This window comes from Typopeltis vanoorti, chromosome 17, assembly GCF_054136105.1.
Source record: "Typopeltis vanoorti isolate ZY-2024b chromosome 17, IOZ_Tvanoo_1.0, whole genome shotgun sequence".
Classification (NCBI taxonomy): domain Eukaryota; kingdom Metazoa; phylum Arthropoda; class Arachnida; order Uropygi; family Thelyphonidae; genus Typopeltis; species Typopeltis vanoorti.
The window spans coordinates 16,647,426-16,671,081 of record NC_143565.1 but is presented as its reverse complement, the minus strand read 5'-3'; the positions used below and the strand labels follow the sequence as shown (position 1 = coordinate 16,671,081).

Genomic DNA, 23,656 nt, shown 5'->3' with positions numbered 1-23,656 from the left:
TGATCGATCTTAAATAGAGGATGATTGCAGTGGCAGCTCGTGGCTTGAAATCGTGGGGGTGCTGCAGAGGCGTAGCTAGGGTGGGGCGGCCCGCCCTTGGCGACACTTTCAACCTTTTTTGAACTTTTGAAGTTAATTCTAAAATACAGTCCCAAGAACTCATTTGCAAATATTGTAATACCCACATTGTTTTAAAACCGAATAAGAAACTCAAAGATTGGAATCAGAGAGTTCCATGCCGAATATAGTAAACTATAAAAGTATCGGCGATTGGTAGCGTGAGCTAATGCAAGTAGTCCTAGTACGTAGTACAATCTCGGGCAACTCGCAGCAAAGGTGGTAAAGTTAATATCCCCTTAATTTTAATAATGTTTATATCGCCGAAATGAAGCCTATTGGCTCTTTATATTTAAGTATTGTAATACTACTGAGAATTTTCCTCACAATTGCTGTAACTGTTGCTAGTTGTGAGAGGAGTTTTTCTAAATTAAAACTGATTATGAATTACCTACATTACTATGAAATAGACTTCTCCATTGTCATCGACGATTTAAACGGAAAAGCAAGAAAAATAACATTTTAGATTGTTAAAATTAAGGTTTTACTTAAAAAATAAACATAGTGTTTTAATTTATTTCCCTATACTTGGTTTGACTTTTTGTAGTATTTCTAGTGTGTATTGAGAAGGGCAGAAAACTCAGGGACCACCCCGGGCGGCAAAGGCTTTAGCTACACCACTGGTATAGCTTTATACTGCAACTTTCGAAATATACATACACACTGTAAGCACAGTGTATACGTGTTTGAATAAAATATCAAAATTATGGTAAAAATTAAAAAAAAAAAAATAAACATGAAAAAATATTGTTTAATATCGATAAAATTATACAGTTTGGTATAATTCAAAATTACTTAAAAATAAAATATATTCTTCTTGTTTTGTTTCATGAAATATTTTTTCATGAAACAAAAAAATAATAAAAATAAATTAAATCATTTAATTATAATGTCCAAATATTTAAAGAGACGAAGTAAACACGATAAGCAATACAAACACTCTACTACTGGCGCAAACTGCATATAAACAACAGTGGAACTGCGCGACGGACAGTGCCGCATTACGCTAATAGCTCGCATCTCACTATGATGTGCATATGCTTGCGCGTGTAGCAATATGACACTGTGGTAAACACAGTGCTGCTAGCGTCCTTCGCCCTCCTAAGTGCTACAAGATGGATTTTTATCATTTTTTATACAAAATAAGAGAATTGTATAGGATTGTTGATGATAAAATGAAATATTTTAAGCAAATATAAATGAATTAATAAGTATATTTATATATCGAGAAAAATTACGGGTGCTGCACTTCCTATGCACGAGCTGCCCCTGGATGATTGCTACCCTGATAAGGCCTCATCACGAAAAGTACAAAACTCATATACAGTAGCCAAGTACAAACCCACATGCAGCGTCAAGTGTAAGAAGCCAACCGGATGACTGTACTGCGCATGTCAAAAAGTGTGCGTCAAGAAATCTGTGACAGTCCTCCGAAATCAGCGAACAACTATAATTTCACTAGCAACTTTCGCAACTAAGTGCAAATAATATTTTCCCCACGGTTTTTTGGTCAAACACTCATTTAATTTTATCGGGTTATGTCAACGGACAAAATTGCAGGATATGGACCTTGGAAATTCCACGCGCAATTCATCAGGTGATTTTACATAGCGAAAAAATTTCTGCTTGATGTAGAATCACAGTTTCCGCTTGTAAATCTACCATTCATTTAAGTAATAAATAGTTAGTTTTACGTTTGTTTGATAATATTGAAATTTACGTTTGATATGGCCTAGCTTGCACATAATTTCATTTTAAATCATGTTATTAATGTGTTATGAAACAAAAGATTCAGTTCGTACACGTGAATTAAAAGAATAAATTATAGTTACACAACTAGTAAAACAAAATACTTGGGAATGCATTTTTAAATATCTGCCTTTATTTGACACAAAATATAGTTTTCTCAGACTCAGTTTTAAAATTCCTTTCACTTAGATGTAATGTCCATGGTAGAAGTGCAAATAAAAATAAATAAATAAATAAAAAATCCCCTATCATGATTTGTTTAATAAAAATTAACACTTTCTAAAATAGTTTGGCACGTTACTATAATAAGGAAGGATTTCCCAAACAGAAATGTGAACATCGGAAGAAGGGGAATTTAGCTTTATAAAAATTGTACATATAATAATAATAATAAATAAATAAATAAATTAAAATAATAATAATAATAATAATAATAATAATAATAATAATAATAATAATAATAATAATAATAATAATAATAATAAATTAAAACTGTTTAGTGTACATTTTTAAATACACTTATAAATCAGTCATTGATAATATTAACAATAGTTTTTAATAAAAATATAAATAAATATGCACCAAGAGGGTGCACTGCTACTCCTTTTTCTTCTTTCTTCTTACATATATATATGATATAAAAGTCAGTTTAAAAAGAATAAAATTTGAACAGTTTAAAACTCTAAGCAGGGAATTATAAAATACAATCTGGCAAATATGGTATCATTGTTCCCATGCAAATTACTGCGCATGCTCTTACAGCTTTATGCCAGTGCAAATTATTACAGTAATTTGCGTTGTTTGGAAATAATCTTTCAAAATTACATGAATAAAAATGTAGACACCGGGCTATGGTCTTTCTTTGAATTCGAAGAAACTATCTTTCTGGGGGAACGGGTCATTTTTAGTAGACTTTTAATGCTTTTAATGAGAAAAAGAAAAAGAAAAAAAGAACGTGAATGAAATAAAAGGAGGTGAGATTAAAATTTTCTAGTTCGTTTTTTTTTTTTTTTTTTTTTTTGGGACAAAAATTTATGAAGATTCATATTTTGCACATTTATATAAGAAAGAGATATAAGTAACGAAAATAAAGGATTTACTTAAGTATTAGTTAATTTCAGTGATAAAAAAACAAAGCATTGCATAGATAAAGTTTAAAAACTTACTCTGTGAAGTAGTACAGTGGATGGCTAAGGAAGTCTATTAAAATACAGAATCCCGTTCTGGATACCAAACTTGGAACATTTTCATTCATCTCCCACCTAAACCTGCAAACATTCACTTCCATTGGGTTTCGAACCTGCGGCTTGTCGCTTGGAGAACGGATATGCTAACCACCGTCAATTTATGCAGTTTTCACTAAAATATCCTTTATGCACATTACCAAAGTTTTTAATACAAGCACATTTAATTCAGATAAGGTCTCGTTAAAAGCATTGCATAAAATTTAAAAATACATTATTAGAAGGCAGCTAATCTTTTCCTCCAGCTAGATTTAATTTACGTATTATAGCCTTTTAAATGGTCTCACAATGAAAATATTCTGTTCAGCCAAGATATTATAATACGATATTTGTTTCGCTTTTGATCATACGCAACAAACTAATTCGTATTTCAAGTATAAATAAATAAAAATATCACATGATAATTTAATCTTTGTAAAAACAAAGACAAATTAAAATAAATAAGTAAATAAATAAACTACAGAATATATATCTCTTACATCTTTTAAGTGGACGTCATTTCCCATAATATAGTTAACATTGCCACTTAATCTTTTGGCGGTAGAGTTATAGTTATTACCGGTTTACCACGAGGCTCTCGGAGAATTGTTTTCGCACAAGCGGTCACGATTCTTTGAAATCCCTGACGATACACATGACGAGTACCCAAACAGCCAGTCCACCACATTACCGGCATATCGTAGACCACCTCCTCGCATCTTTCTTGCAGTCCGCAGATAACTGAAATAAATTTTAGCGGGCGACAAGAGCATTTGGTTGTAAATAACAACTCTGGAATTCGGTTAGGATTGAAATCCATCTTTAGGGAAAAGGGACATTCCATTGTCCCTTGGACGGAACGCTCAACAGGCAGATTCTCATCAAGATTGCATGACGTTGATGGAAGGTTTAATCGTTTGTAGAATTGTTGACAGGCTTCCATCATTAATCTCCTCTGATGATTCGGATACAACTTAGGAAGAACATAATATAAGGATCCTTGTTGATTGCTCAACTCGGTAATCGTTCTATTAGAAGGAATGCATGGCTGGAAATAAAGATTAGGATTATATTCAGCTCGCATACGGTTACAGTTTACAGTACACATTTTGGCTAACATTAATATATGAGCAATGCAGCATAAACACGTTTTGGTTAACATCCTGACAGAATGTTTCATGTTACTGAAAAAAAAAATAATATATTAGTGACTGAACGTGGGTATTTATATTTATTAATATATCCGCTTAATTTTTTTCTTCTGGTGCAACGTTGGACATTCTTACATACTTTGCAGGATTTCCAAACATGAAACCTAATTGTAAGTAGAATTAGGTATCGAGCACAGACCACTGCACCATAGATTTTCCAACTATCGTACATTTTTTTTTGGAAATTCCTCTCCCTTGGTACACCCCTCATTGCAGGTATTACCTGCCAACAAACTGGAGAGATTACCAACCTCCAATAGTTCCGTGTATGCTTCCTCTTTTAAAAATGAAAGTAACTCTGGGAGTGAGAGAAAGAGAGAGATAGAGAGAGAAATTTCATAACCGATTGAGTGTATAAAGAGAAAGTAACAGTTATCAGAAATACCAGCACGCCCTCTGTGTTTATAAAAAGTAATGATCTCATGATCATTCAGGCAATGCCACGAATTCATTGGATTGTTTACTGGGACTAATAAATTGTTTTTAATTAAAAAAAAAATCTGGCTTAAATAATAAATCGTAGATCTAAAAATTAATAATACATTAATTATTAATTGGATGATTTTTATCTCCTTTTTCAGGGACAGGCTGGATAAAAGCTTACTTCTATGCCATTAGGTAGAGACGTCAGATAAGTATGACAGCTTATATAGGGCTTCCTATTTTATTAATAACAGCGTGTTGAACATTTGCGCGTGAAAATGGGGGAAAAGGCAAATCTAGCAGGCGATGAAAATCAATGCGAGATACTTCTTAAGCTCTCAGGTTACAAAACTTGCATAGTTTCTACAAACATTCGGCTGATACTATTTTACAGCATGTATATAATTGTAAATAGATGTAAAATAGGATGTATGAAATAGTAATTTAAATGTTAATATAAGTGCTTAAGATAGAATGATATCAATGTATGACACATTGAAAAAAAAAATGTTCAGATGAAGTATAAGGACTTTAGGATACGCAAGGCACCGAGCAGATTATCAGTAAAAAAAGATTCTATGAAGATAGATAATAGACACAATGTGAAAAAAAGAAACTATAAAGAAATGTCAAAGAAAAAATGCCAATTAAAATGAGCATACTTGTACAAAATGTATATAATTGTAAATAGATGTATATATATTTATTCCTATTCAGATTATACATAGATGCTCTGTTGTTAATAAAATATATGTAGCTCAGTGGATGTGGCGTTCACACCACGCTTGACCGCACGAAGGAAGACTTCTTGGTTTCGAATCTAGTCGGCGACTAGAAGAAATTCTAAGCCTTTTCTCGACCGATTCCCGAGTTAGTCGAACTCTAGCACGGACAAACGGGTTTTTTTCTCCCGGAAACTCGGGTTTTTCATCCCGTAAACTCAAGAAAATCGATCGTAGAACCCACATTATTTCAGGTTAAATACGAGTGTTAGAGTTAAGGACCACGAGATGGCGGCACTTGTTGATGTCTTTCTTCACTGTGTGCTGCTTAATTAGTGATAGCCTTGGGCCAGCTATCTCTAATTGGGTACCAGTGGAGATTGAACTGTCCACTCAGTCTCTAAACATTAGATAGGACTAAAACGGCTTCGCCTACTCCTTATATACAGGAAAAAAAAAGGGAAGTTGAAATCTTTTCAAAAATGAGTGCCATTATGCTAGTTAGCGTTCAAAACAAATTATATCCATCAGTGCAAAGCGCTGCACGATGTCTTCGCAGCACACTGACGGATACAATGGCACTTTGTTCAAAACATCTTTTGTGCTGCATTTGGAAAAATCTCAGTTCGAATTCCGTCTAGGAAACAAAAAAGCGCAAAAGTGTTTTTCAAGTGATTGCGAGTTGATCATTCTCATACGGATATGGCATGGTTTATTCTCCCGAACAACAAGCAAGCAGTCCGAAAATCACTGCTTGTCAGAAGTGACCGAATGTGGAAAGCTGGGTGGTGAAGACGTGTTGTTGCTTTTATCAGTGGAGATTCAGACAGTTAGATGATACATTTAATGTAGGGCATAAGATGCGTGTGGTCTATAAGGATAATGATGAGAGTTTGTTATCAGTATGGGGGAAGACAGTTAATATTTGTCAGTTACATACAGATACACGACAAATTAAATATTTTTAATGCGAGGTTTTAAAACCAGTTTCCGAGAGAAGGAAAAAACCCAACTCTCTGTGTCAGAGATTGGCTCAATCAGAAACCGAAGAAAGGTTTAGGAAAATTTCGTCTTATAGGCAACTAGAGGAATTAGAAAGGTCGTTCTTCGGGTGGCCTAGATCTGAGGATCATTTTGTAAATCAGGTTTCGTACTCAATTTGGATTGGACTCAATTAATAATCAAATTCTGAAAGAAATATATTGTACATAAGTAAATGCTATGGAGAGTCGAACTGATGAATCAGCATTTAATTCCGATAGATACAAGAAACAACTACCATTACGTCAAGTCCTACTTAAAGATCCTTAAACAAAAATTGAATTCACGGATTGTTGGAATGTTAACATTAATCTAAAATATTGATAAAATGTTTATAGATATGTTAGAAGGCATAAGGATAACAGAAAAGAACCTAATGCATCTGAACAATTCTGAGTGACCGAGCTGGATATTTCGTAATGTGTGTGTGTGTGTGCGTGTGCGCGCACACGCACGCACGCGCGCGCACACACACACACACACACACACACACACACACACACACACACACACACACACACACACACACACACACACACACAGATAATTTAGAATAATGAATAATTTAGATTAAAATATCAAAGATCTGTATTTACTAATGACGGAAGAGATACGAGTATAAAGGAGTTAGTTGTTTGGACGGCCCAAGTTCTTGACAGGAAACTTAGGAGAGACCGAAGTAGACAGAGAGTGGAGTTTAAAATTTAATGAGCATAAATGGAATCCGAAACGAAATTTTGTAAGGATGTTGTATTAGACAAATTAATATAAATTAATGTTTAGAAAAAAGTTAGTAATTATAATGATTTGAGTATCTTGGTTGATTTCTAATTATAAATTCAGGGATGCTCTTGTTAAAACTAATAAAGATCGGGTGATTTCAGAGATGATTCTATAAGTGTGGAGAAGGAATGTATCATGATAGTTAAGGAAAAAAACTGGAAGAAGTGCAAAAATATTCTTAGGACTCTGCCCACTAGCAATTACTCAGAAAATTTCCACAAATAGTATTTAATTTCTTTTGTCTGATTACGCTTTGCACAATTTATATGAAAGAAACGAATATTTAAATGAAAGCTATTTAGAAAGCGAATTACTCTTCGATAGTATCGGATTGAAGGTCGAGATAGTTCTGGACATTCAATGGGAAGTCCTCGTATTCCTTGAGGAAGCTGCCAGTTTTCTCGCAAGCAGCTTCGGATTACTCGCCAGCAAAAATGGGTGAGCTCGCTGGGATTCAAATATCGCTGTCCCAACGGCTGAATCCACTGAACTAACATCTCGAGGAAATCCTTCGTAGAGAAATCCCAAACATCGTTTTCTAAAAATGGAGGACAATGTCTTTGGCTGTTAGTGAAGTGATTGATTACGCTTTGAAGAGAACCCAGGGATAATTGAGGAGTACTTGTCTGATTTGCTGAACCCTGCACCCGAGTAATAAACCAGATTTATTACTTTGAGCAGGAGAAAACTTGACACGTGGACTTCTTCAAGTCCACGTATCACTGGTCAGAAAATGAACATTTTCTGACCAGTTCATACAGCTAAGCTCAATGGTTGCTCCGTACCGTAAAGCTAGCAAAAAGTTTGGTTTAATATGCGAAGTGTCTGCGAATGTACAAATCTCCTTCTATCGTCCAATTAGCCATTCTCAGGAAATAAATGATCGGTGACTCTGAGATAGTCGATCTCTGAAATAGACTTCGATTTGCTCTATTTCCTTAACATAATCTAAGCGACCCATTTCACAGATGCATCGTAGAACGTCTGTAAGAAGACCGATGTTGCTGATACCTTTCCATCATCCCAACAGCACTCACCACTCTCCGACTTAATCTCCAGTCATCGCTGAAATAGATGTTGTTGAATTTGGTTCCCAGTTCCTCCTTCCATCTGTAATATAAAAAATGTAAAAGGTGTCGGATTTTCTGTTCTACTTCGGTGTGTCTTTCATTCTCTTCACTGTCTGCTTTATAATTTTCAAACTCGATGAGTGCGAAGAACACTTCATGACCTAAAGTGGGAACGGTGCCATAAAGCAGTTGAATCATCGTTGCGTTATCTTAACGCAACGATGATTTTGCGTTATCTTAACGCAACGCAAAGAACTGCTATTTTTTTCGTATTGCACAGAACCATTTAATGTTGAAAGTCTGATTAGTAGTTTAGTCTTATTTCATATTCAGACATGAATAACTTGTAGTTATTCATGTCTACGTTTCTGGAATAAAAACTACGTAGAAACAGGAAGGAAACAAATAATTTACTAACTAAATGAAATATTAGTAACCTGACGTTTCGCTAGCTCTAGTTAACATTATCAAAGGCGCGCGCACGCACGCACGCACACACACACACACACACACACACACTCCGCAAAAACTAAAATTAAGATGGACTACAGCAGTGGTTCTCAAACTTTTTTCCCTCTGAGCCCCACCTGACAAGAGAAAACACTGTCAGCCATACCCCCTGCACAAAATTTTTAATTATTTTGTGACACAAAATAACATTATTATTAGGCCTATAATAAAAATTAGTTTTAACACTTGCAATTAACCAATGTGTATAGTGCTGCCTGGAAGAGGATGCGGCCGCAGCGAACTATCAAAACTGCCTCTGGCACGGGCGTTTTATAAGTGCGAGTGAAGAAAATAATTATTAGTTATTTTGAAATTCATGAAAATTAAAACCTGTATCATCAAAAGTTTTTCTTTCTGTATTTTTATTTGTTGTTATTTTTAAAACTGATTTAAGGCAGTTTTAATTTTTTTTTATCTGTAGGAAAGTATGTATGAAAGTATAGACAACTCAAAAAATATCAAAAGGGAACAACTCAGCTGCTAATGGATGAATTACTGTTCAACTTTAATTGAAGGTCGAGATAGTTCTGGACATTCTCTGGCACCGCAAGTCTTCGAATTCCTTGAGGAAGCTGCCAGTTTTATCTCAAGCAACTTCGGATTACACACCAGCGAAGATGGATGAGCTTGCTGGAGTTCAAACATCGCTGTCTTAACAGCGGAACCCAAGGGACGAGTATCTTGAGGAAATCCTTCGCAGAAAAATTCCAAACTGCACAGTAAGAATATAGAAAGCAAAGTGTTTGAATCTGATTGATGCGATTAATTATGCTTTGAAGAACTTCTAAGGATAACTGAAGAGCAACGCGAAGCACTCGCTTGTCATGCTCAACGTTTTCTCTGAAACACATAATTGCTTCTTCGTATAAAAATCCGTGTTCCCATAGATTATCCTTGAATAATAAGGGAAGTTTTAGGGTGTTCATAAGATAATCTGAGACGTGAACTCGTTCATTTTCTGACCACTGCTGAATTAACCTGGAAATCTTTATTCTTACTCTGTAGGGAAGTACAAGCAATACATAAGGTTTAGTGAATAATCTGCCTTGAAATGAACTCCGGCAAAGGAAAAAAAAAAATCAACAAATCGGATCTCATTTTACACCATCAGCTTAGTCTCGTTGGCTATCCTAGGAAAATAACCGATTGGTGACTCTTGCCGCACCCTGTCAGTTTGAGTGTTATTTCTCCGCTGAACTCTATCATCACCAGTCCGCACAGGACGGAACATTCCCGTCTGAACTTTCTAAATTTCAAAAGATAGTCTAAGCGGTCTACACACACACACACACACACATGAATCTCAAAATTTCTCTAAGACCAGTGTTGTGAATACCCTTCCAGTAATACATCAAAGCAACAGCGTATACTACCCTCCGACATAATCTCCATTCAATAAAATAGTTCGTGTTATTAAATTGTTTCCCAATTCCTCCTTCCATCTGCCATATAAATCCAGAAGGTTTTGAATCTTCTGTTCTGTTTCAGTGTGACTTTAATCCCTTTTACTGTCTGATTCATAATTTAGTGTTTTGAGAGCGGGGGTCATCCCTTCACCTATTGAAGTGGGGACATGGCCGTGTCGCAGCTGATCCATCCCTGGAGTGGACTAAGAGCGAAAAATTTCACTTTCTGCAAAAATCGTTTGCTGTAAGTAAAGCCAAACAAGTCATATTTTAAAAATTAGTTCATGCGTTTGCAATTGACTGTGTTAACAACAATTGGAATTTCAGCTTTGATTCCATCAGCAATAATGGAAATTTGAACAAACTGAAAACACCATTCCCTTTTCTTTTTATTGTTTTATAATTTGAGCTCCTCAACAGAGTAATGTTGAATCTTCATTGTTCTTTCTATCGAACCGACCAACTAACAATTAATGGTTCCTAGTATTCAACCTCCTGAATATGAAGACTATAAATTAATACAGTTTTCAGGTAAGTTGTGAACATTCCCGTTGCTTTAACATATTATTTATTATTTTCAAATAACAACCAATTGGGGGCTTTGGATTTTAATGTGATCCAATTGAACCGAAATTTAGTTGAAGTCTGGTTTATACTGTTCAAACTAGTTTATACTGTTGTGTTGATCTGGTTTTTATTTTTCATTTTTCCTTTGAATAGGCTTTTTAAAGGGTGCTTCTAATTTCTGATCCTGTTCTTTCCAAACAAATGACACTTTTGATACTGAGAGAGAGAGAGAGAGAGAGAGAGAGTTCTAGACGCTTTCATATTTGCTTAGGTACAGTTTCAAAATATTATTCGCAGATTACTGTCTAGAGCAGTGATGGCGAACCTATGACACGCGTGTCAGCACTGACACACTTGAGGGTTTCAGGTGACACACCTTGGATGTTGAAAAATATTGGTATTCTGATGAAAAAACTAATTTCAGTAATTTCAGTTTATTAAATTAATTGTATAATATGAATTCATAGATTTTATATCGATGTCCTATTAAATAAATAGCCTAATATGATATGTATAAGTCACCATCTATGATTATGTAGTTACATTTATAATGCATGTATGCAAGTGGCACATCAACGTCAATATTTAAAAAAAAAAAAAGTTTGACACACCCGGGTAAAAAGGTTCGCCATCACTGGTCTAAAGGAAACCCAAATGATGTTGGGGACGCTACTAAAGTCGCGATTTTTAGAAGTGGGCACCTTCCCATAGCGTATGGCTTTGTGAAGAATCCATTACTGTGTTATCCACGTCCTGATGCTTTTGAGTTGTCTTAGATATCTATGAATTGCACTTATGTTTACCTTCATCTCCAGTCTGCTAAATTACACCCCTTATCCTAACACAACTCAACTTTCATCTTCCTCAGTTACGACTTCCCTTAATGTCCCGTTCAAACACCCTTCTGATTTTTTTTGTCTCGAAGGTGGCATTTATATATCTGTCAGAGTATTCACTGTATTATTCATCGGAATATTCAGACACAAGTGTTAGTGAAAATGGCAAATTAAATATAGAAATGGACAACTGAAGTAGCAAGGAATGGTATAGTAGAGAGAGAGTCAAGTAAATAAATGTAGGTGGAATACGAGGCAATGATCAGAACACAACTATATGAATACAAGACAGCGTTCAAAGTAGTTTTACATTATGGATCTGAGAATGAGGTTCAGGTAAAGCAGTTGATCTATAAAAGAATATTTAAGATTCGAGGACTTGAGAGATTTGACAAAAATTATGGGAGTGAAGAAACAGCAATAATTGGAGAAACACATTAAAATGGAAATATTGCGAGTACAGGTTATCCACATGCGGATGATCTCTTAAACAAAATGGGAGAGAAGAGGTTAGCCAAAAAATGTATTTGACAACGAGGAAAATACTTACCCAAAGACCCAGATATTATTATTATGTGACACCTCCAGGGAGTCCAAAGACCTCATCTAGCGAGAGTGTGCCAACAGCATCGAACGATTATTCCCCTTCTAACTACTAACCGCGCTCAAACTTGCTTAACTTTTTACGAGCCATTAGTAGCAGAGGCTCTACCAATCGACCAACCTTTTAGGAGAATTTATGTGGTTAAAAGGACGTGTTCAGAAGACCGCAATGTAAGATTTGACATTAATGATGATCTAAGAAATGCGACTCTTTGAAAGATCGTTAAAAAGCTAATTGCAAACAATAAAAGTGAGGTTCTGTAATAGCAGAAGAAAGTCTTAACGTTACCTCTTTCCGGTTTATACGAAGGAAACAATTGGAATAATTAAGAAAGAACTGATCTGATCAGTTCTTTCTTATTGGACGAACCGCAGTTAGCTGCGTCTGATTTGTAGTCCAAATATTGGTGAACATTCATCGACACTGAAACTCTTCGGATTCTCTGGAGAAGCTGAAATTTTTTCTCTTAAACAAAATACTATCTTTTCTAATACCGCCAGACATTCAAAACTTTATTTCTATTCTGGAAATGCTAATTTTCTCTAGTTCAACTTTGCTAATAGCGAATTTACGTGGGAAATTTTATAGTTCGAAATTTCAAAGGCTTTCTTTTTCCTTTTCTTATGTTTCCTCCATTACAGATCAATGAGGAAATTATACTTGTACTCAGTGGCGGCTCGTGGCATGAAATCGTGGGGGGTGCTGCAACTTTTGAAAGATGCATACACACTGTAAGTACAGTGTACGTGTTTGGATAAAATATCAAAATTATGGCAAAAATTTAAAAAAAAAATATTGTTTATTATCGATAAAATTATACACTTTAGTATAATTCAAAATTAGTTTAAAATTACTATAACAAATGTTATGTCTTTAATTGTAATGTCCAAATATTTAAAGAGACGGAGTAAACATGATAAGCACTACAAACACTCTCTACTATTGGTGCAAACTGCATATAAACAACAGTGGAACTGCGCCACGGACAGTGCCGCATTACGCTAATAGCTCGCACCTCACTATGACGTGCATATGCTTGCGCGCGTAGCAATATGACACTGCGGTAAACACAGTGCTGCTAGCGTCCGCCTAAGTGCTACAAGATGGATTTTTATTATTTTTTATACAAAATAAGAGAATTGTATAGGATTATTGATTATAAAATTAAATATTGCAAGCAAATATAAATGAATTAATTAATATATTTATATATCGAGAAAAATTGGGGATGCCGCAGTTCCCCAATTGCAGGAATGGTTGCCCGAGTGATTGGCATATCTGTTCTACAACCAACAGGCTGTGAGTTCAAATCCTATTGTGAGCAGGAGTGTTGATGAAAGTCTTTAGGAGAGAGAGAGAGAGAGAGAGAGAGAGAGAGATGAATTTCATCATCCTGTGATGATACTTAATGGAGGCATGAAGTGGCTTAAACAGATCCTTGTTTGCTCTCTACAAGAACGTTTCCAGACCATATAAAAATAAACACAAAAAGGTGTATAAAATTAATAAACAATAGAAAAAAAATCATTAGCTCACCGAAAGAATGACCATACTAGAGATTTACAAGAAATCTTTCGTGGATGGGCGAAACAATAGAAAAGCCGTTGATTAAGTTGTCAGATATCTTATTCTCTCCTGGAGATGTCTTTCTCGCAGAACATCATCGATATCAGGGGTTCCCATACATTTTTTTGGTCAGGGATCACCCCGCTAAGTAAAGATTCAGCAATAACATGGGAGAGAAAAGAGAAAGACCCCCCCCCCCCCAAGAGCAATAAACTTCAAGTTAATATATTTCATAAAGCTTTTTTTGGAAAATGCATTCAATTGTGATAGTAGAAAAATTTAATGAACCCTTATCGCTTGTTTAATGTGAAGGTGAGGTTGATGTGCTCTTTGGAAGAGAGGAAATATGCGGTTCTTGCTTTGTTAGTTGTATTCTTAGATCTCCATTATTTTGGAGATCTAGTCTATCTCTCAGCTTAGTTAAAATGCTGCTAGCATGGCTAAATCCGGCTTCTACCATTTACGAACTTGAAGGTCCTGAAACTGTCTTCTGAGTACAGCGATTGAGCTTCTAGGTCCATCTTCATTTGAACAATTTCCTCTTGCAAATCCAGAGATCCAAAGCGTCCCTATAACCCTCTGCATCCAATGGAGACATAATCCATTCTGGAACTTTCATATCTTCGAGATCCTTGAATATATTTTAAAAATCCTCTTTTTTAGGCGTTCGAGGTGAGCTGCATAACTAAACATGTTCGCATCTGAAAAATTTCCTTCAACTTCTTGTTCTAAAATGAAGGAAATTTTTCAGACTTTTCAAGCGAAGTTTTGAAGGCCATTAACGTTTTCTTGAAATCCCCAAATAATTGCATGACTATAATTGTAATGTCTTTGTATTGCAGATAGTTTTATGCTTCATTGAATTTTGAAAATTATCGGTAATGTAAAAGGGATGGTTTTTATATTGACTAAATTTATCAGCGAATGATTGATCTGTTTCTCGGACAGAAATTCCACCACTGAGTTATAAAGTTTTACAAGCCTTTGCAAACAGTTACCTGTTGACAACCATCTTAGTTCTGTATGAAAAAGCAATTGGTTGAAAATCTGGTCATTTTTTTCACATAGCATAGCAATCAGTCAGCTGTTACGGGCATTTGCTTTTGTTTATTACCTTAATACAAATTTGCAAAGCAGCATGTAATTCTACACTTATATTTTATACAACACGGCATTCTCTGTGTAATACACAATGTACTTTTTGTACTTTAGGGTTTTCCTTTTTAGCTAAATCTAAAAATCGTTTGTATTTACCAGCCATAGTCGAAGTCCCGGCTTAATTTATTCAATAAAGAGTAAGAATATAATAATATCCCTAACTCGATTACATGCGCTAGACATGTCAAAGAAAACTATACAGATGTCTTCAACATGCATTATACTGCTCTTAGATCGGTGTGCTAGGGACAAATCGATCATTCTGTTCTAGGCGTCGCGGTCAGTGTCATTGCTAATTTGCTTTCTGGTATTCAACTTTTAAAATTCTAGGGAAGGGATTATTCTGTCAACTGTATGTTCGTATACTGAAATGGAATAAAAACCTTTAGACGTACAGGATATATGTGAACTCCGAGGTGGGATGTCAAAAGAAATGGGGGCACAAATTCTACTTTACAGACAAAAACTTTCGATCGTGCTTGACCGAGAGGGGCTGCCCCTGCTTCGTCACCTAGAAATTGGTTTCGAATATAGACTAGAACAGTCTTTGTTGTACTATTTCATTCTTCCTGTTTATTACTCTTTTTTATTATTATTAATATTAATTCTGATATGTAGTTTTAAGAACACTTCTTAAGTCTAATGTGGTTCTAGTGATTCAATCAAAAGCTCAACTAAAAGTCAACCATCTAAAGGTCGTAAACGTACTTTTCACTATTCGACAACATTTGCTGTCTTCCGCAAAACGAACACACTTTATTGAGGCTCCAAATGAACCCAACAAAAAATTAAAAAAAAAAAAAAACCCTAAATTCCTACGTCTTATCAATTTCTGATCCTTTTATTCGAAGCAAGAGAAATATATTGGTTTATACAGCAGACAGTTTTTCATTAAAAGTCGTATTACAGACACCATCAGAAGACATTTGTTTCAATATTCAAAAAAAAAAAAAAAAAAAAAAATCAAATTCGCAACAATGGTGCAAAGAGAATAAACTACAACAAAGGAAAATCATTAGTGTGGTTTGGCACAATGCAAAGATGGCACATATGCCGAGGGAGTGTGTTATTCCTTCACAAGATCAAATTGTCTTCGCTCTCAACGAACTTCTGAATATCGCACCAAACAACGAACAGGCCCAAAACCAGAATTCAGAAGAAAACATCCGACATGTCCTAGATTTATATCGTTCGTGGAAGGACAGCGTAAGTAAAGGGGACTCACCACGTTTTAGGTGGAAAGTAGTGTATTCTCTAGCCAAAGTCTGCTTCTGGAAAAACGTAAGGGACGTGGCCCTCGTGGCAGAAGTCTTGATGTGCATGGATGAGTACGACAAATTTCGCAGTGTGTTATATCAAGAATGCGTTTATGCATCTGCTGACATCCGGTTGGATTCCGTGCGTGAGTTGCTAGTATGGCCGGGACATGATGATCCTGGTGACAAAGCTGTGCATGAATCCCCTCTCTCCTACTATCTGAGGATGGCCAATGAGGCTAAACTAGAATTCCACGACGGAATGCGCCTTGTGGATGTCTTCTGCTCATCATCGGCCATGTTTGACACGCATTTCTTCAAGGATCCCAAGCTCCTTCTGCTCATCCTAAGACACGGAGCTACGCTTAAGATTCCAGCTCGGGAAGGTTGGTGCCAAGAGGAAGCCGTGTGCCTTTCCCATTTCATACTGCTCAACTTCCTGCCGTACTTCGTAGATTATCTGACGGTTTCGAATTTGTACGAGCACAAACTGCTATCGTTCCCTATGGCGGTCGAGCGTATTGGCTACTTGCTTCGTGTCACTCCCCAACTGACCCTGTGGTCTCTTCAGATCGCCATCAATTACGAAAGTGTGACCACTAAAGTGTGGCAATTCACCTCGAGGCAGTTCCTTCAGTTGGTTGACCGATGGCTTCCCCTGTTGCGTCAAAGATATTTGAATCCATGCGAGCTCACACACTTGTGTCGCCTTCAGGTTAGAAGTTGTCTGAAAGCAAACTGGCAGCTTCCCGATGGAATCCGAACACTTGAGATTCCGGTCAATGTCCAGGATTATCTCGATCTCCAGTCGGACTTCATTGAAAATTGATCGACAAAAGAAGTTAGCTGTTCTGCTGGTTGCGCTCGAGTCGTTTAGATCAGTTAATTTTCTTATGTTGTATTACATCTCCTCGGGTTATTTTTAAATGAAATTAAACCTCTCTCTAATAAAAGAAAAATGAAGTTACCTATTCCCCTGACAAAACAGTTATCTGTAATGTTTCGCTAACGGTACAAGTTGTAGTAAAAATTAAAGTCCAAAATCGGCCTTGTTTATGACGATAATGCTCACTTTTAAAGACTTCTCTGTTACAGCGAGAAGTGGGAGAACAACAGACAACTGTATGCGATTAATGTGAAAAGAAATAAAATATTTCAATTCGAATTTTTTGTAAAAATTCGTAGTTGCACATAAAAATGATTTGGAGCAAATTAGCTAACTACAAATCCTCCCGGATGTTAGTCGCTAGTATTCCTTTCGGCTGTCATTTCCCTCACAGCTGTTATGACGCTTCTCATAACAGCTCGTGCGTCTGTCTAGCTTCGGAAATATCATGCGAGAACAATCCATTCGTATTAGAAATGGGCCTGTAGTCACCAATTATAACCTCATAGTTCGATGCAACAACAACAGTTTTTGATTGCATTCTTATTTCCAGTTGGCTGAATATGAATGTGTTTCGATCATAAATGTTACGAGAAAAAAATAGTCTAGCACATTATGCACTGAAGCTCTACTTTTATATCGGCAAATATTTAATTAAAACTTTGTTCCAAGTATTGATGTTCTACCAAAAAGGGTGAAGCGAAGGATATTTTTCTCTGGGAAGATAGGTCTTATAAAGATCTAGCAAAGAGATGTGATCAAATTTTTCTATGAGTTGAATATCTGATCCCAACTCTGTACATTCCATTTGAAAATTCGAAGCCAATGTATTTATGTTGACCGAAAATGGAGTCTCAAATATACAAAAAATTTGATATTTTTTTCTGAAATCTTGAAACCTATACTCAAATTCCTCTATCAAAACGGAAAGAAAGACAGCATATTTTTCGCATTAATGTTAAAAGTTTAAGATGTTATGGGCTGCATAACGATCTCCAGCCAAAAGGCTGCGGGTTGGAATCCCGCCGTGGGTATACATGTTTGTGATTGACTGTAGAAATACTAGTTTCTTGTTCATAGTATGTCCTTAGAGCTCTTTTCAGGCTATTGCAGTTTGTAAGGTTCTTTAATGAGCATGTCTGGGATGCAGAAGCTTCGAGTGGCCTTTCGCTGTTAACTGACAACTGATGTGGCTTGATGGATATCAATCCCATGGATTCTGATCCCTTCATCGCTTTGAAATAGACTTATATTAGAGGTTAGCGAGCGCCTGGCTCACCCTAATTAGGGCTGTACGGAGGCGCCTGAACCGATGAGCAGAGCTGCTTTCGGGCGCTTATGTTTCCACCTATCGTGTTCGTCATAGTTAGATGACTCTTGAATGAATTGATTGGGATGAACAGCTGCTTTGGCAAAATAAGCAGTAGCACTGTTATGGAGAAACGTGGGAATATCTGGAATATCGGCATCGCGATGTAAGAGAGCATTTCTGACAAACCATGGAGCGTTGAAAATCACACGTAGGCACTTGTTTTGAATAACTTGTAGCTTTACGATGTTGGTGGAGGAAGTGTGACCCCAGGCCCGTGATCCGTAAGTTAACGAGGGTCTGGTAATGGTTTTATAGATCCGTAGTTTGTTTTCAGTGCTGACTTGACTTCTTCGATTGAGGAGAGAATAGAGTTGCACAATTGCAGAGTTTGCTTTTTTGCATGCATAAACTATGTGCGAGTTAAAGTTTAAATGGTTATCGAGATGAATGCCTAGATATTTGGTGCTAGATCTCCATGGGATGGCTGTGTTTTTATCGGCATTTACAGATATTCTCCATTTTATGAACCAGTTTTCTACATTTGTTGCTGCAGTTTGTAAGCGCTGCGTAGCTATATTCGGCCTGAGAGATCTGCTAAGAGTTGCCATATCATCCGCATAACTAGCTATAGTGGTTAGTGATGTGCTAGGAACATCAGAAACAAAGATGTTAAAAAGCAGTGGTGAGAGCAGCGAGCCTTGAGGGACACCAGCAGTGATTTTGTTCAGTGAAGAGCGAATTCCGCGCACTTGACCTGGATTTTACGGTACTTTAGAAAGGAGTCAATAATTTTAGTAAGGTAAAGAAGGATGTTGGCTGAAATTAATTTATAGATGATTCCTTTGTGCCACACCTTATCGAAAGAAGCTTTTGCAACATCTAAGAAGATAGCTCCTGTGTGTTGTTTCCAGTTAAAGCCTGTAGTGATGAATTCAGTCAGTCTGTGAAATTGCTGTGTAGTGCTGTGTCCAGTACGGAAACCAAATTGTTCTTTCGGAATTATGTTATTTTTATTCACCTCCTCATTAAGTCGGTTGAGAATGACTCTTTCTGCGATTTTCCCCAGGCATAATAAAAGACTCATAGCTCTGTGGCATTTGAGGTCCCTTACCAGGCTTGAGAACAAGGAACATGTCCGCTTGTTTCTATCGTGAGGGGAAATAATTTAATATCAGCATTGCATTAATAATGGCTGCTAAATGCATGACAGCTTTGTGTGGGAGGGCCTTAATTGTTTTGTTGGTAATTTCATCTGGAACAGATATTTTCACGGCTACAAGGCTGCCAGAGCGCAGCACGGACTCGACGGTGTATTTTCTTTATGAAGACCAAATCCGCATGCGCATAATTAGGACGACGCTGAAGTTGAAGAGCGTCAGCGAGAGTTTCGGCTTTTTCATCGTCTCTGTAAACAAGGCCTCTTTCTCCGTGAATGGGCTGGATGTTAGAGCGATCCGTACGGAGAGCTTTAGTCACTTTCCACAGAGAATTATATTCAGTTTTGAGAGAACAGAGTTTTCTTTCCCATTGCTGGTTCCTGTGATCTTTTAATGCATAACGGACTAGGATGGACGGTCTATTTAGTTATCAACGGTCTCGCGGAGATAGCGTGTTGTGATAGCGAGTCTATTTTTGTTTCTGATTAGAGCAAGGATTTCTTGAGGAAGTAAGTTTACTTGAGCTGGGGTGGAAATAGAACAAGCTGTAGATAAGCCAGAATGGATTTTACATTCAAGCTTGCTGACTGCCGCGTCAATTTCTTCACGGGAGGAGATAGTAGGTACTGAGTCTATGAAAGTGTTCATTTCAGCCTTGAATTTTGCGAAGTTAGTGTGTGATTGGCTTGGAAGGAGCTCAGGATCCCCTCCTAAACTTAAAAGTACTGGATTATGATCTGAGCTGAGCTCGTCAACCACTTGAAGTTGGAATTGATGAGAAATGTTGTTAAATATAGCAATATCCAAAACATCAAGTCTGCCGGTCGCTCCGTAATGTGTTGGCTCGATCGGGCCTGCAATAACAATGTTTCTCTTCAAGGCAAAATTGTAAAGGATCATTCCGTTGTTGTTAAAACTCTTGCTGTTCCATAAAGGATGCTTGGAATTGAGAACTCCTGCCACAATTATTGCTTCATTTGTATCTAGTAGCTGAGAGATATCAAAGGGTAGAAGAGGTTTGCCAGGGGAGTTGTATACAGGATAAATCTTTAAGCTGCCAGCATTGTTGGTATATGTATTTCTATGCCTGTCTCCTCGGGGTTAGATGTATTAGTCTTAATTTCATTATAGCGGATGTTTCTTCTGACAGAGATGGCAGTGCCTCCACCTCTGGCACTGAGTCTGTCATTTCTACTTAACGAGTAGTTTCTGAGTTTGGGATTATCGCAGGGATGTAGGTGAGTCTCGTTAATGAGGAGAATATCAATTTGTAAGTGATCTGTAAGTTCCTGTAATTCCAAAATTTTGTTGTTAAGACCATTTGCATTCCAGAATACTATCTGCATAGAATTTGATGTTGAAGCCGGATTAGTCATTAATCATGGCGAAGATAACTTGGGTATTCCTAAGGAATTTGTTGGTGTCGGCCTGGCTGGGATTTGTTTTGCTAAAGGCCATTAGCATCTAATCTAGCGAGGCAACGAGAATTGCTGAGGAGTTTTGACTGCTAGTTGCAGGGAGTACCTCGGTGTTACGCGAGGAAACCACAGAAGCATAAGATTTATCTGGTGTAACTACCCGCGCTCTGATTTCAGGCGTAGATCTCATGATATTTTTCTGAATGGGCGGGACTAACTCCTGTCTAGACTTTTGGAGGAGAGAACAACCCTTGTAATTGGCAGGATGTGGGCTCCTTCATTTGTATCTCAGCTACTAGATACAAATGAAGCAATAATTGTGGCAGGAGTTCTCAATTCCAAGCATCCTTTATGGAACAGCAAGAGTTTTAACAACAACGGAATGATCCTTTACAATTTTGCCTTGAAGAGAAACATTGTTATTGCAGGCCCGATCGAGCCAACACATTACGGAGCGACCGGCAGACTTGATGTTTTGGATATTGCTATATTTAACAACATTTCTCATCAATTCCAACTTCAAGTGGTTGACGAGCTCAGCTCAGATCACAATCCAGTACTTTTAAGTTTAGGAGGGGATCCTGAACTCCTTCCAAGCCAATCACACACTAACTTCGCAAAATTTAGCAGGTTCGCACATTTAGCAGGTGTGGTGTTTGGCTTGACGCAAGTGTGCGAGGGATGGTTGCCACCACACTTTACACACTTGTAATCTGCCCTACATAACATTTCCGCAAGCCCATATTTTTGGCAGCGATGGCATTGACCAGCAGATGCCTTTCTTCTGAGTGGTTCGGTCTTGATGACTAAGTTGCGGACTATTCTAAGATCATAAATTTCTCTCTGATCTTTATTGATCTCCACTAAGACCAGAGGCATGGGACGCTTGTCTGCTGGATACATGCGAGAAATATTGATCGGCTCCAAGCCTTGTGATCTGAGGTCAGTAGCTATCTCTTCAGATGTTATGGTTTCTACCAAACCTCTGATGACTACCTTAAGGTTTTTTTCACTTTTCAGTTGGTATGTGTGATATGCGATTTTATATTCATCCATAAGTCTGGTGAGCTGTGGTAGTCCGTTGCTCCTTCGGGCTGTATGTGGACTCCATCGTCGGTGTTTTTAGCTGATGAGAACTTGATTTTATTGTTCTTCATCGTCTCTGCAAGTGACGATCATTTTTCTTTACATCTCAAGATTACTAGTGGAATCCTCTCTTTGGGCTGTGTCAATGTATCGGTCTCTGTTCTTCCAGCAGATAGTGCAGATGTGTCCATTTGAGGTACTAATTCAGATTCTGCAGCAAGAGACTCTTTCTTTCTCTTCTTTCTGCTGACCTCCTGGTAATCATTAAAATCTACGTCGGTTGTTGAATCGGGGGAATTAATGCTGTCATGTGTAAGGTTGGGAGAAAGTATGGAGGTTTGAGGGTCTTCTGTCTCTACCTCCATAATCTGATGGACTTCAACCTTACCTGGCCATTTCGTGTGTAATATATTACCGAAAAATAGCTATAAGTTCCTTGAAAGGGAGATACTCATATGGTGAATCCATAATTAAATCTAGACTTGGAGTGGGGGAAGGACCTGCCTTATCCCTTACAACCACCAAGTGCTGCACAGGGCAGGGAACAGGAGAGGGCCTGAAAATTTTTTTAGGTGATGAAATAAAAGTCTTACCTGCTGCTGATCGAGCACGCTGTTGACGCTAAAGGAGGAACATCAAACAATCAATATTTTAATGTAGAAGTAACTGTGAACAAATCATGTATTATATCTCAAAAACTTTTATCACTGCTGTATTAACTATGAAGAGCGCTGCGAAACACGTCGTACTGATCGAAACCAAAACCAAAACTCAATCCCGATCTACTAGTAGCCTTTCCGTAGTGATTATTATATTTATATGTAATATATGTGATATAATTAGTTGTCTGAGGTCTTATTATACGGTATGTATTTCTGGATGTCCTGTAGGTGGCATCGAAATAATATTTTAGCATAGCTGAATAGTGACATAAGTGTTTCTTTTAGTATTTTGTGTTCTGACATTGCAGTGTATATAAAGTCGATATTGTCTCTTTGTTCCCAAAAGACCAGTTCAATGATTTTGTACTGCAACGACATTAATCTATTTAGTTTGTAGGGTGTACAGAAAGCATGCGTTGTTATAGCGTATATTTTTGGCATAGTGCTTTGTATTTTAGCGTTTTGAGTGTGGAAACTATGGCTTTTAACCAGTCATTGTTCGCAGTTTGCTTTGAAGATGGTTTATGTGGCTATTCCAGTTAATATCTGCATCAAAGTAAATTCCAAGGTATCGTATTGGTTCAGCCTGAATGATGGCAGTGGGTTTACTGTTCTGTTTTTTATGTTGGAGAGCTTCTGAATATAATTAATTTCATCTTATCAGAGTTTAAGTGTATGGAGTTTCTGGTGAGCCAGTGAATGAACGGATATATGTCATGCTGCATATTTGTTTGGTCTATGCTTGCATTGTTATGGATGGATGTTATGGCTCTATCATCTGCGTATTGGAAAATCTGTCTTCGAGAGGTAGCTGGTTAATATCGTGCATAGAAATGTTAAATAGAATTAAGGAGAGAACAGCTCCCGGATCACTCCACAGATTACTGGCCAAA

The 23,656-nt window shown here is 37.0% G+C and overlaps 1 protein-coding gene across 4 annotated transcripts in view; it reads right to left on the bottom strand.

The window, feature by feature from the left end:
• The window catches only part of LOC150097187 (interleukin cytokine-related protein 17.1-like), a 37,087-nt gene that overhangs the window by 8,834 nt on the left and 4,597 nt on the right, over nt 1–23,656 (bottom strand). For 2 of the 4 annotated variants that reach the window (XR_016549684.1, XR_016549686.1), the window contains exon 2: nt 3,033–4,137. Coding sequence is in view for 1 of the 4 variants with exons in the window: in XM_090407436.1 (XP_090263562.1) it covers nt 3,637–4,137 (501 nt within the window). In the remaining 3 variants the exon portion in view is untranslated. The remainder of the gene's footprint in view (nt 1–3,032; nt 4,138–23,656) is intronic. The other 2 variants (XR_016549685.1, XM_090407436.1) reach the window with 1 other exon arrangement.